The 14006-nt window shown below is 40.5% G+C and overlaps 1 protein-coding gene across 1 annotated transcript; it reads right to left on the reverse strand.

The window, feature by feature from the left end:
• Window positions 1-4316: 4316 nt before the first annotated feature.
• Window positions 4317-10437, reverse strand: cbln4 (cerebellin 4 precursor). Its single transcript, XM_044037809.1, has 3 exons — window positions 10015-10437; window positions 8874-8990; window positions 4317-6917 (listed from the first exon to the last, which is right to left on the reverse strand). Exons 1-3 carry the CDS (start codon window positions 10279-10281, stop codon window positions 6720-6722), a joined length of 582 nt encoding a protein of 193 aa, XP_043893744.1. The 5' UTR covers window positions 10282-10437; the 3' UTR covers window positions 4317-6719.
• Window positions 10438-14006: the final 3569 nt, after the last annotated feature.

A 14006-nucleotide genomic window follows, 5' to 3' on the forward strand; every position in this document is an offset into this window, starting at 1 on the left:
GGCGAAACGTCTTTGAGAGCATAACAGAAGTCCAGTTGCCTTTGTTTTTTAGCTCCTAAAGGCCTAAGAAAATCCTTTCTATAAGCCCAACATGGACTGATGGACATATTGTGATTTAGCCTGTCTATCCTTTGCCAAAAATATCTACCATTCTCTCCACAGCACTCAGTCCCTCCGGATACAGACAGCTGCCTGAATTACAAAGGTAGCACTGTGAGTAATGAACCAACTGAAATCCCATCATATAGACTGACTGCTAGTTACCCAGAGCAGACCTTCTGACCCTAACCCCAGCCTCTGAGCCTCGCCAAATGAGCTTACTATTCAGAATGAGTCATGCTGCAGGCACTGAGATGCTCCAAAGAACCACATTGCATGCAAACAGGCAGTGTTTAGTAATCCTAAAGCCCAGCAAATCAGCAATTCTACTCCAAACGTATTTGCATACAATAGTGGCGTATTCTGCTCATATCCATGGTGTGGAAAAAGTACACATTTCAGAACAGCTAATAAAACAGTTTGGAACTTAGTTGTAAGTGAAGCATGGTTTTATAAATATCTCTTCTGGAAGTCTGTGAAGCAAAACATGTTATTATTTAATGACCAATGACTTGATCTCTCTGATGTATAATGCAGCAGCATTAAAGACCAAGATTACCAAAGCTGACTAAAGTGTGTCCATAATGAAACAGGAGTAAATGCAGGCGCTAACGGAGAAAAATCTCATGTCTTAATGTAGCAGGGGCCTGAAAAGATGACAAATACAATGGCTCACATGATGAAATTCTGTTTGTAAGTACTTCAAATGAAAGCATTCCATCCAGTTCTGAAAAGACAACGTAATTACTGTAACCTATTCAGCTACTGTGCAAATGCAAACAAACTATTATTTAAACCTGATAAGGGTGATATAGAGTACGTCATATGGACAATGACATTGTTGGATTAACATATAATTCTTTATTTTTATTTTTTATTATTTTCAAAAAAACTGCCAACAAATGTGCAGTAATATTATGTATAGAAGAAAGAGCGGATCAATGACAGTAGGCCTGCATATGATGTTTCTTTGGGATTTAGGTTTTTAAAACAGTAGGAATTGAATATTTGGCCACAAATAAGATGTAAACAAATCATGGACATCATTTTGTCCATGATTATAGCAATTACTGTTGCCTGTTTACAAATCCAGCAGATCGAGCACAGTTGTGTTTCCAGCCACCTGGAAGTTTAATCTCAGCCGCTGCTTTAAATGCTTCTAAACGCTGTAACTATCTGTAAAGTTTACCGCTTTATCCTCCACATGGGGGTCGCAGGGCTGCTGGTGCCAATCCCAGCTGACATAGGGCAAACACATGCAAACGAAACATTCTGTCCAATGCTTTGTTGCGTACTGCGTAATGAGGCGTCTTCTCGTGAGCCAGGTGTCTTACAGGTTGATGCCATAACACCAGCTGCTACTTTGTCAATGCGGCGTCTCTCATTTAAAGACACACACACCTCTTATCAGAAAAAGCACAGAGGCAGAGGGAGCGCACAGAAAGCGATCAACAGTGTACTGATACTGTAGAAGTGCTTTATACAACACCCTCCCTTTAATTTGTCCAAATGTGCTCAAAATGTCTTTCTCGCTTAAAAGGGGATCAACCTCATTCTCACACCATGTCGTAGTGACGCTTTCGTATTGGGTTTGCAGTATTGTTGCCGTTGCCTGATACTGTTGTGTAGCGATGAGTCAGAGTCACATTACTCACATCTGTATCTTACCTGAAGCACGTAGCAGCCTAATCTGAAAGTTGTTTACTTATTCAAGTCCAGAGTGCTGCTGTGAGATTATGAGGAATTAAAACTACCCTCTATGAGCAATAAGATAAGTCACTTAAAGACAGAGAACATAAGAATAAATGCATGTATTATAAAGCCAAACGACATACAACATTAAAAAAGTACTGAACTAATCTAATTTAATGAACTGATTCTAATGAATCAGTACACCGAAACAACTGCTTTCCTCGTCACGTGTCACGCATAAAACAGAGTCGAGCCGTGCCGAGCCAAGTAGTGCTAGAACTGTACAGGAATAATAATTTGATGACGTAACTGTGAATCTCACACAATAGTAAATAAGAGTAGGGTGGCAGTATTGGCAAAATTCTTCATCTTGATCTTTAATATTTGATGAAGACAAACCTTACATATGTCTGTCTTTTTATTACTTTGTTTGTCTTTTTTTTTAAAAAAAAAGATGTTACGGGATCAGTGCAACTTTTTTTAGGATAGTTTGCTCTATCCGCTTGACAAGATATCTTTTGTAATTCAAAATGCAGTACAACACATGAAAAGCAATGTTTTTTGAGTGGGTACCACACCTGGGACATTTTTGTCTGTTTAGAAAAGCTTCATGGTTGTGTTTTTTTCCTTGGATTGCAGAGTTATAATTCAATTCAGGGGTTATGTGTCCCACTGGATGCAATCAAAGTGAACAGTGCTCTGCACATCTCAAACCAAGTGCAGGAAGCAATCTATGTAAAGTGCTATGTTTAGAGACAATGTATTCAGTCACATCTTGCAATTGTCATCTAAAATGCCAGGAGAAAGGTCAGTATTAGTTTTGAAATTCTATACAGCACACCAACCACCATGTGGCTCTGAGGGCTGTAGGACCTCATGAAATCCTCCTCCGTTTTTGCTGCAGAGTTTTGTCCCACAGCTACACAACCATAAAACCACCGAGTGTAAACTTCTCCAGATAACCTTCTGTTTGCTGCCTAATGAAATTCATGTAAAGTCGAAAGATATGCAGTTTGCTTAAAATGACTTTCTGCCAGGATCTTTTCTTATCTTGGAAACCGTCGGTCTGACAGCCTAAACGCATCCGGAAACAAATCAAACCACAGCGGCAGATAATCTCCCTGCAAATGATTTTGGGATCAGTCATTAAGAGAGGGTTATTGCTTTCCCCCAAACATAACATGGCATCACAAAACACGGTTCAAAACATTTACTGCCTCTTTATTTCCCAAGGAATACGAGATCTTCGAGAGTGAGGGCATTCAGACTGGTGTTATTTGGTAATGCAGTGGACAAAGTTGGCACGTTTGACATGGTGGTTATTCATGGGAATGTAGCACCACATTATATCCTGCACACATTCACATGACTCGGCAACGGAATGCCAGGATATCTCTGAACTGTGGGGACTCGATTTCATTGATAATAAGCACATTTCTACAGAAAGAAGATGGAGGTGCTTTAAGTCAGCGGTCACATCGTTTGGGAATAACAACATACATTTCATGTTCAGAGTATATTTACACCCTCATTTCTTTTGAAATTGTGCAATAAAACTTTGAGCAAAACATGCACAAGGGGAAAAAAACATTTTAGGTTTGTTCATAAGGCCTCACAATAAAATCAATTATCTCTGAAATGTAGTAAAGTATACAGTTATCTCTGTGTCTGTTCACTGATTGATTATTATTCATGAAATAAACAATTGAATTAGCATTTAAATTCTGCAATTATCCAAAATATTTCTAACATCCGTGCGTCTTAATTTCCTTCATTTGTTTAATTTACCAGTTTTAATTGGTTTTGTCAATTTAAGAGGATCATTTCATTTGTGCTTTTCTAAAGATTAAATGACGCCCCTGTTACTAGTATAAAAAGCTTTGATTGGACGACTGAACGTTTAAAAAGAGACTGAATAGAAAACCGTGATTATATTCATTGTCAATAGCTATAATTCTGTGATATGTTGATTCATTGGAGCTCTCAGTGTTCGGTATTTAAGATAAATTTACTAACAAAATGAAAATCATGTCAACTGCACTGTTCGTCTGAGTCAATCAGAGAGAAGGTATTTCTTTGTTGTGATATTAATAGCAGTGTGCCAGTGTTGATCACTGTTTTCTTGTTGTTGGTGTGAAGCGTGACGTAAGTGTAGCTGTAAATCAGATGAGCGAGAGTAGAAACCAGGAACACTTGTGAGAGGAAGCTGATAAGGGTGGGGATGATTATTTCATGGGGGAACTGGTGTAAAATAAGCTATGAAAAAAAGCCTCTGCAACAATGCAGCTGTGCACTGCACCAGCAGAACACACCGCTCTAAAACTAAGGCCGACAGACATGAGTGGGACAGCCATCACACGCTGTGAGCTCAGGAGCGACTGTTCAGGAACTTAATAATTCATTAGTTGCAGACTGTCCAGTGAAAGCCTGTTAACAGTGACAGGAATCTGTTTATTATCAGCACATTATCCAATTTAGGCTCTCAGATGCTTATTAAACTTTATTAAGATCCATAAACCATGAGGTGTCTTGGCAAGATTTATTATAAAATACACAGGTTGAAATGACATCTATATATAACACACATTTTCAACAGCAGATGTACGTTTCAAGAGAAATGCAATGTCATTCAAATGAACTACGTGATCCAGTGACAACATATTGTATTTGTTTTACCCATAATATCTGCTCTTTCATTAAAACAGCCAGTGTAGGGCATTATAAATGTTTTTATCGTTATGTCTAGGCACACGGTCAAGAAAGGATCATAGTCTGTTAAATATTGACAAAGGCAACAGTGACTTCAAACATGATTTATTTTATTAACATTTGACCAAAACAGTTATTTTTTCTCTAATCTTACACCTAAAATCACTGATTTTTTTTGGCCACTTGGGAGCAGCAATGACATGTTGTTAAAATAACACTGAAACATATTGTATTTAAGATTTTTTTTTGGATTTTTTGAAGTTAAAGGGGCTATATGTAAGACATGTAACTACAGTTTAAAACAGGTACTGCAATCCAAATGAAAACATATTGGAAAGCATTGTCCACCGCCCGAGGGACACAAGGTTGCCAAGTAGTTTGAGGAAATAGTCCGGCAAAAAGACAGATCTGCTCTTTTTCCACAACATAAGTATTAAGTATTATTTGCAGGCTATAAATGAAACTGTGAATCATCTGGCTCTGCCGCTGTTATCAGTGAAGCCGGTATTTAAATTTAGCATGATCGCTGCCATTTTATGACTTACATACAGCTCCTTTAATGTGGCAAATGTGTTGGCTATTATTTATCTGTATTTACACATCCAGCCCACACATAACAATATTTATATTTATAATATATAATTCATTTGTACTCGTGTTTCCAGGCAACAGATGTAAATCGAACAATCACATGACGTTTTACCTCTGTTTTTGGTCTCCACCCGCACATTACTCTTCAGCGACAAACACATTTCCTGTATTTGCCAGCAAATCAATAACACACTAACGCTGTGTGACTCAAAAAAAATTAAACAAAAACACTGACAGCAAGGACGCAGACCAAAAAAACAAGACTAGGAGCTGAAAGATGCTAAACAATTGAGCTTAGTGGGAAAAATAAAATGGTGGAATATTAATGTAACTTTAAAGAGACAAAGAAACATGTAAATATGATCAATTCCGACACAATGAGCCCATAAACCAGGGGTGTTAAATGTGAATTTGAATTTGTGAAAATGTCCGAAATGCTAATTTTTTTAGTTTCAGATACATGTGGCTAAATGTTTTGTGCCTTTGTAGATCCACTGTGATCTGTAAGTTGTAATGCAAATGTGTCCATAGTAAACTTAGGCATAATTGTTGAAAATAGCATTTATTTTTCTCGTAAAACTTCATAATATGTTTTGTAAAAAGATGCAAAACTAAGGGAAAAATTTGTAGTCCTTGTTGTTTATAGGTTATTATGTCATTATTTTACTGGTCCGGCCCACTTGAGATCAAATTGTGCCAAAATGTGGCCCCTGAATTAAAATGAGCCCTCAACACAGACATGTACAACGCTTCCCAACCTTCCACTGTTGAAGCAAACATTGCAGACTTAAAAAAAAGATAATAATAAAAAAAAAGTAATTTAGTTTCTCTTTGTGGTTGTTTGGCATCTTAGTACAAATAACTAGGTTGTTTGCGTGTCTCTCAAGTCATTTGGCATCTCTTTGTAGTCGTAGAGTCTGTCTTTGCATCACTTTGTGGTAGGTTTCTGTCTCTTTGCAGTCATTTGGTGTCTCTTTGTAGCCATTTTGTTCCCTTTGTAGTTCTCTTGCATTTCTTTGTGTCTATTTGATGTCTCACTGCAGCTGTTTGATGTACTGTGTGTATGTATGTATGTAGGCCCATTCACCATTAGCTACACCCAGCTACTCCCACAAACATAATGTGACCTACACCACTCCAGTCTCAGCTCTCTTTTATGGCTTCCATTTTTTTCCTTCACAGGCTTTGTCCGCACTTATTTTCCGTCCCCCAACATCCTGATCACTGTAGCACATTAAACTCAGGTATATACAATTTACACTGAAAAGGCAGATGTATAGCGAGAAACTGTTGTCGTGACGGAAATCAGTATGCTAAACATATTCCAACAAGTTTGAAAAGTACATTAGGCATGTTATGAGATGTTCGTCTCAGAGGCTCTGTGAGTGACAGGAGTGTAGAGCAGGGATAGGGAACATTCCAAGTCTCTTTCATCTGGACCAGGACTCAGCACTTCAGAGACTGTCAGTGATTTTCCAAAGTCTTATTTCCTCTCTCTGATGTTATCCATTTCCGTCTCTCGTTTTTTCACCCATTTGACGAGAGCCAATCGATGCAGCGGGTAATGTTTTGATTATACAGCGACAACACATTATGAACAAGTCAGTCAGCTTACAATCGTCTGTCTTTTACAGGGGGAACACAAGAAAGCCAGAAAACGTCGAGTACTGCCATCCACCGACGAGGTTGCCCTTCTCTAGCTTTAAGTAAACTTTATCCTCCTTCTCCAGATAAAGCAGAACTCCGTTGGTGGCTGCCTCTCGAGTTACGTCTTTGTCACCTGCAAAGGCAGAGATGACTGGTTTCCCGTTCAACATTAGATTCACCTGAAACAAGCAATTAAACAATGATAATTACATCAACAGTAGAAAAGGAATACTTAAGAAGATGTGTTTTCACAGTTTACTTTTAAATGCAGCTGCTGATGAGTGCACGCGCTCTTAAGTCAGCGAGAAAAACGGCTCATAAAACACGTTCACAGAGAAAGTGGGATAAAGTGAACTATTGGGTTTTTTTTTTAAAGGTTCAGTGTGTAACAATTAGTGACATTAAATATGTGCAGGACTAACAGACGAGTGACTTCATACTGATGAGTCCTGGCATCTAATCCAGCACAGTGGAGTATTTAGAGTATTGAAGTTTTTTTTACCTCTAAGGTAAACCGTATTTAAAACGAGGCAGAAGCCCTGCAATAGTCGCACACAGAGCTGCGCCACATGCACCAGATAAGCATTTCAGCCATTATGCATTACACACGTGATGAATTCAGTATGAACCCAGCCTAAGGCTATGAAAACCAAACATTTCTTTTATTTTTAAATCAATTATACACTTCTTCCAGAGTGGATTATTTGCCTCCATTATACCCTATCCCTCGTGTCGTCTTCTGTTATACCAACTGTCCTCATGTCCTCCTTAACAACATCCATGAACCTTCTCTGTGGTCTTCCTCTTTTCCTTCTGCCCGGCAGCTCTATCTTTCAACATCTTTTGTCCAATATAATCCCTATCCCTCCTCCGCATGTGACCAAGCCATGTCAGCCATGACTCCCTCACTTTATTTCCAAACCGTTCAACCTGAGTTGTCTCTCTAATATGCTCACTTCTAATCCTGTCCATCCTGGTCACAAAATGTCAGCACCTTCAGCTCTGGCTCTGCCTCTTGTCTTTAAGACATTGTCTCCAAGCCACACATCATAGCGGGTCTCACTACTCTCTTGTAGACCTTCCCTTTCACTTTTGCTGCCATCCTTCTGTCACACATCGCCCCTGACACCTGTCTTCCCCCGCTCCGCCTTGCCTGCACTCTCTTCTTCACCTCTCCTATGCACTGTCCACTGACCCCAGGTATTTAAACTCCTCCACCTCTACCTCTTGCCTCTTCACCTGTCCATATACTGTCTCACACACAGTTATCCTGTCTAACCTTCATTCCCCTCCTCTCCAGTGCATACCTCCACCTCTCCAGTCTCTCTTGTACCTGCCCCCCTACTCTCACTAAAGTTTACAATATCATCTGCAAACATCATAGAGCACGGAGACTCCTGACTTCATCTGTCAACCGCGCCTTCACCTTGAACCCGTCCGTCACTCCGACTGCACACCTCACCAGTGTCTCATTGTCCTCATGCGTGTCCTGCACCACCCTCTCATACTTCTCTGCCACTCCAGACTTCCTCATACAATACCACAGTTCCTCTCTTGGCACCAGAGCACACGCTTTCTCTAGATCCACAAAGAAACCGTGCAACTCCTTCTGACCTTTTTTATACTTCTCCATCAACACTCTGAAAGCAAACACTGCATCTGTGGTACTCTCTGTTGATCTTCACTTCTTTTCATTAGTTGAGCTTCAGCAACTCTTTCCCACATCGTCATGGTGTGGCTGATCACGTGTAGTATATTCAGTGTCTGCCAATAAATTCCCCTAAATGTTACACACTGGACGTTTAAAAGAAGGGGGAAAGTATTACTGTCTGACTAGTTGAGGTATATCGAGGGACTTTGGGGCCCCAAGCAATCTTCTCGCAAATGTGTCATTGTTGTGGACTAAAGTATTCAGCTACCCTCGGGGGGGGGGCCTCTCAATTGAAGGCCCCAGGCAAATGCTTGATTTGCCTGCCCCTGTTGCAACACCTGCCCAAATATAGACCGAAAGAAATAACACACTTTTTTTGGTTATCATTATTATTATTACAATTAGTTTTGAGATCATTTTGTGATTATTTAAGCAATGCATGTGAATCACTTATACAGCCGAGGAAAATAAACAAAAACAGTACCTGTATGGTTTGACTCTGGTACACTTTTATGACATGGAAGTTAAAACTGTAGATTCCTTTTCTTGGGGACAAAAATACTGATTCAAATGTGAAGTAGTTTCCTATATTCACAAGAATCTATGAGAGAGAGAAGGAGAAAAAGGTGTGTAAATAATCTGCACTATAACAATGAATCTTTAGGATTATATGTAAACAAATTTCACAACTTTTCCATTCCACAAGGAAACAAAATGAGATAATCCCAAACACCACTTGAAATGGAGTGTTTTTGTGCACAGACAAGACAGAAAGAATCAGTAGGTTTCTTCATAGTGACACATGCAGAATAATCAAAAGCAAATCAAAAATATTCCCTCCATTTTATTTGCTATTAATGATGGATCCCTTAATGTCAGTCAGATTACACAGCACAGCACTTGATGCTGTCTCACAAGTGCCAGAGATCTTCTTCGATTCTCTTAAGTCAGATTGACTACATACGGTGCACGGCGGCTGATGGAGCCAGCAGCTCTGTGGAGTCTCAAACACTTGATTCCCACCTGTTTGAGACAGTGCCGCAGGCTCAGCTGTGCACTAACCTTTGACAAATGTTGCTTACATAGCAACAGAATGCTCATGGGCCACACCAATCAGATTACCTGCAGTGTGCACTCACAGTCTGAGATCATGTTATGTAATTCACATGAGAGGGCAGAGGATCCGCTGAGTGATACTGTTGCAAACACCTAACACTGCCCACCTCTGTGTGACTAATCAAGCCCGCCTTGTTGTTTGCTTGATTTGTTTGGGTCTGCTATGTAGGTGATGGTGCGCGTGCGTGTGCGATGTTGGAGGTGTAGCAAGAGCCAGAGTGATGTGTGTGTGTGTGTGTGTGTGTGTGTGCAGCCTCCGCAGGATGCTCGCCCTCTCAGACATAATCCACTCTCAAGCATCTCCAACTAAACTCAGCAGCAACACTTTAAACTCTGCATTACAAGTCAACACTGAGATAAAACACACACAAAGGACTGAAACGAGGCGAGCAGACAAAGTATTTTTGCAAATTAATTGCAAAGTGATAATAAAAATTAATTGCAAAGTGATAATAAAATTTGACCACTCCTCCCCCCTCATGTGTACGGTTTGACAAAATAGTTTTAACCTGGTCGAAGTATATTATTCTTGTTTTGTTGCTCATCTCCGAGGGCTCGTGGTTGTTGCTCCGGACTGCAGAGAAAGCCACCTTGGAGTTGGCTGCGCGCACCGAGATGCCAAGCGGAGAGGACGAAGCCTTCCAGTCCGTGGCCGGGTTTGAGTCGCAGACCACGAGGCATTTTCCCTCCAGGACGATCGGCTCCGTGTCATTCTGAGCTCTCGCCACCTCAAAAATCACAGTCAAGCTGAACGCCAGCATGAGGGAGTTCACCATGGCTCCCTCCCTCTTTCTCTGTGTGTGACAGCGCCGATGAGAAAAGAGACACAGTCTCCTGCGCCACGCAAGTTTCCAAACCTCCACTGGTCTCCCGCTGCAGACGCACCTGACGCTGAGGAATTATCTTCACTCAATCCAAAGATGAGCCATATATCCGACTGAGAAATGAACAGATAAAACAATCAAACCTTAAATCTGATCTTGGGGTCAGTCGGACACCTGAGAAAATCACCGTTTGTTGTCCGTGCGTGTCATTTTCAGATGAGACAAATATAGTCAACATGAAGTGTTATTTCATAAGACTACTCCAATCTGAGAGGCGGATCGGTCGATGAATCGTCCATAGCCCTCACTCCTACTCCGAATAATGCGTCTGACAGCAGTTGTTGCCCGCAGTGATGTGCTGCACGTGTGCGCGCCTTGCCATCCACTTTACGCACGCACGTGGCAAAAGTTAGAAGTACCCCCGCGTAATTTGCCAGAAGCCCAGATTGCACTAATCCACTATAAAATACCCTCCAGCCTTGATGTGTGTTCATTAATTGGCAGTAATGAAGATACATTGACACTGTACACGTGCTGCATCATTCTGACTCTGAGGCCCTGGAACAAATCCGTGAAATAATGACCCCAAAACACTTTTGCGGTTTTTCTGCTTGCAATATACTCTGTAGTCCACTAGTCAAAACCCTCAAGCAAGAGTTTTACTATTTTTTTTTATACACTTCACAATTTGCTCCTTTTCCTCTATATGGCTGCAGGTTTCACTGTAATGCAGTGACTCATGAAAAGAGGAGGGATGAATATCTGTCAGCTTGGACTTACACTTTCACAACATGGTGGCGGCGGCGGCGGTGGTGTTCTGCTGGAGTAAGTGATGAGGACCTGCTTGTCTCTGTGACATCATGTCTGCTGTTGTCTTAAATCGAACTGAAGCAAAAGCCACTGTGGACAGTGTGCCACGGCTTCTCACTGACACCAAGAGGTATCCAGTATAAAGACACGAGAGACTCTCATGTCAGGTCCTTAAGTCTCACCATTCATTCCCCTGATGATTTCAACAAGAAAAAGAAAAAAGAAAAAAAGGATCCAATGTGCCAACGTGATTTTACTGCTATGGTGGGGACGTTATGGGTTCATGAGTTTCTCAACTGCTACAACGCAATCGTCTCTGTCCTTTTACGCTGCATTAAATCACATCATCCAAAGTGTCCTACGAGAATATTGACTGGAGATTAGAAATGTTAGCACATCACCTTTATCCTTTTTTGTCACTGCAGGCTTCCCATAAAACAGTAAATCAATTTTAATGTCCTCCTTCCTCTGACACACACCGATATGCTGTCTGGGTCCAGATGGATGGATGGATAGAGCTCAAGGGATAGATAGATAGATAGATAGATAGATAGATAGATAGATAGATAGATAGATAGATAGATAGATAGATGGTATCTGACGGCAACAGATTATATTCAGAAAACAGAGTTTGTGATGAGTCATTTCCGATCCTTTTTGCCAGTTTGAGTACAGAACCCATTACTTTCATTCCTGTCCTCACCATGTTCTCACTTGTAGCTTTCGACTGGACTGTTAAGAAGCTGCACTGAAGCTTTCCAGCACAGCAGAGTAAAACATCATGACGACAGTGGACAGTTAGGGAATACAGCTTTTCATCGACATATTTTAGGTTGTGTTATGTGCCTGAAAACAAACAGTATATCAGTGGAATTAGTGTCATTTGTATAGTCAGTGTGACTGTCAGCACCTGTGCAACGGAAGAAAAAGCAGCGCTGATCTTTCAAGTTGTCCCACTGGATGTTTTAGCTCACCTCCGATGCACCTGCACACGTCTGACTCGTTGTTTTTGAGAACCGATCCATCTAAATGGAAAACAGTCTGAGGATACTGCCACCCTATCCTCAACAGCTGCCATTTTGTGAGATGTGTGTAATCACCCGGCTCTGACAAACATACCTAATAATGTACATAATACTGCGCATGTCAATATATTTCCAGAGCGATAGATAGATAGATAGATTGTTTGCCAAGAAACACTTGGGAAATGTTTAACAGCTCCCCTGTGACCCTCAGTGATGAGCAGCACAGATCCTGGATGGATTGACGGATTCTTGATTTGTTAATTCATACAAAAACTGAAGTGCATCGCTCACAGGGGTAGAACGAAACTGCTAACTGGTGGCAAACTCTCACACCAATAGTTTATTTTTATTTTGTATTTTGTTTCCCCATATATTTATTAAATCAAGAGTTTTGTATAAAAATGCATTCAATTAAAATGAATGAACACCTCTTCATTTTCAAGCCTGTCATTATTTGAAACAATAATGTAACACTGACGTCACACAGTTGTTCCTACATTATTATCATCATCATCATCGCCTCAAAACCGGCTGCAGACGTTACCTACTTAATGCAGCTTTAACAAAGGAAACAGGGGTGCAATAAAAGCCGACAGTGACACACAATTACACATTTAATAAGCTTACAGCAGCCTTGTCCACTTTGGACTCTGCAGATCTCTATTCCCACAAAGGTCAGCACTGTCAAGATGGCTTGCAATTAGTCAAGAGTGCACATTTGTGAGTCACACATTCGCTAAAAGCTGAAGTAAGGCACAGAAATGTTGCCACTGTAAATATTGGTGCAACCAGGCGATTGCTGCAGTACAAATACTTACATTTCCTAAATAAATGGTGTCCTTTTACTCCTCTACATTTCCTCTAGCTATCTTTGTTATGCGATACTACCAAATAAAATCAGAAGAAGAAGAGCTGGTAATGGTCTGTATTTGTATAGAGCTTTTTTTCTGAGCTGCTTTACGCTACAGTTATGCCATTCACACGCTGCTGCAACAAGGGGTTAAGTGTCTTGCTCAAAGCCCCATATAGAGTAGCAGAGCCAGGAATTGAACCCACAACCTTCCAGTTGAAAGACAACAATCCTAACTCCACACTTTTTTAATACTTTTACTTCTAAAACTTAAGTACATTTTATATCAGAGACTTTCACTTAAGTAATATTATTAAAAAGTGACTTCTACCAAAATCATTAAGATACCCTTTTAGGTACTGGTTTCAGGTATCGCTCATGTTGCTCATGTATTGGTTAACCTACGTTTTAAGGTTAAGGTTAGGCCAGTAGTAGTTAAGATTAGAGGAAGTCTCCAGGAAATACGTCAATGTAATGTCCTCTGAAGTCATGGAAACCAGACTCTGTGTGTGTGTCCAAGTGAAACAATGCTTCTAACTCCCATGTACACATCGAAGAAGTAAACGTCTTCTGCTTCTCAATCTCTCGATCACTTTGCCTGGAGCAGCATCGAGCATTGTGGGGCAGTCTCCTCACGTTGCTAAAGCCAATCAAACTTTTGACTTGTCGGTGTTAAGCCATCAGTGACAGAAATCACGTCACCATCCATTTAAGTAATGTTAGCAACTCTTCCAGTGAAGTAACAGACACAGCTTCACATGTTTCAAATTTTAATGATTTAACCTATTTTAAGATCATATATTAGCCTCCCTGTGTGATGCTACTTCAGGATCATTCCACTATCTCTGTAAAGGACAAATAAGAAGAATGGAAAAAAAGGGGGAAAAAAATCGTACGAATCACGAAGGATTATTATTTAAAATCAGTGACTGTACACTACTTGTATTGCACTGACCATGTTGGACAGCTCAGCTGTACATAATGAGCAGCTT

This window comes from Solea senegalensis, linkage group LG11, assembly GCF_019176455.1.
Source record: "Solea senegalensis isolate Sse05_10M linkage group LG11, IFAPA_SoseM_1, whole genome shotgun sequence".
Classification (NCBI taxonomy): Eukaryota; Metazoa; Chordata; class Actinopteri; order Pleuronectiformes; family Soleidae; genus Solea; species Solea senegalensis.

Bases quoted from the DNA above. Each gene is read 5' to 3' on its own strand.
- cbln4 (XM_044037809.1), bottom strand. From the start codon at position 10,281: ATGGTGAACTCCCTCATGCTGGCGTTCAGCTTGACTGTGATTTTTGAG. The intron at 8,991-10,014 runs GTTAAAACTATT...TCTCTCTCATAG, and splicing joins GAATAATATACTTCGACCAG to ATTCTTGTGAATATAGGAAA. The intron at 6,918-8,873 runs GTACTGTTTTTG...TGCTTGTTTCAG, and splicing joins ACCAGAGTCAAACCATACAG to GTGAATCTAATGTTGAACGG.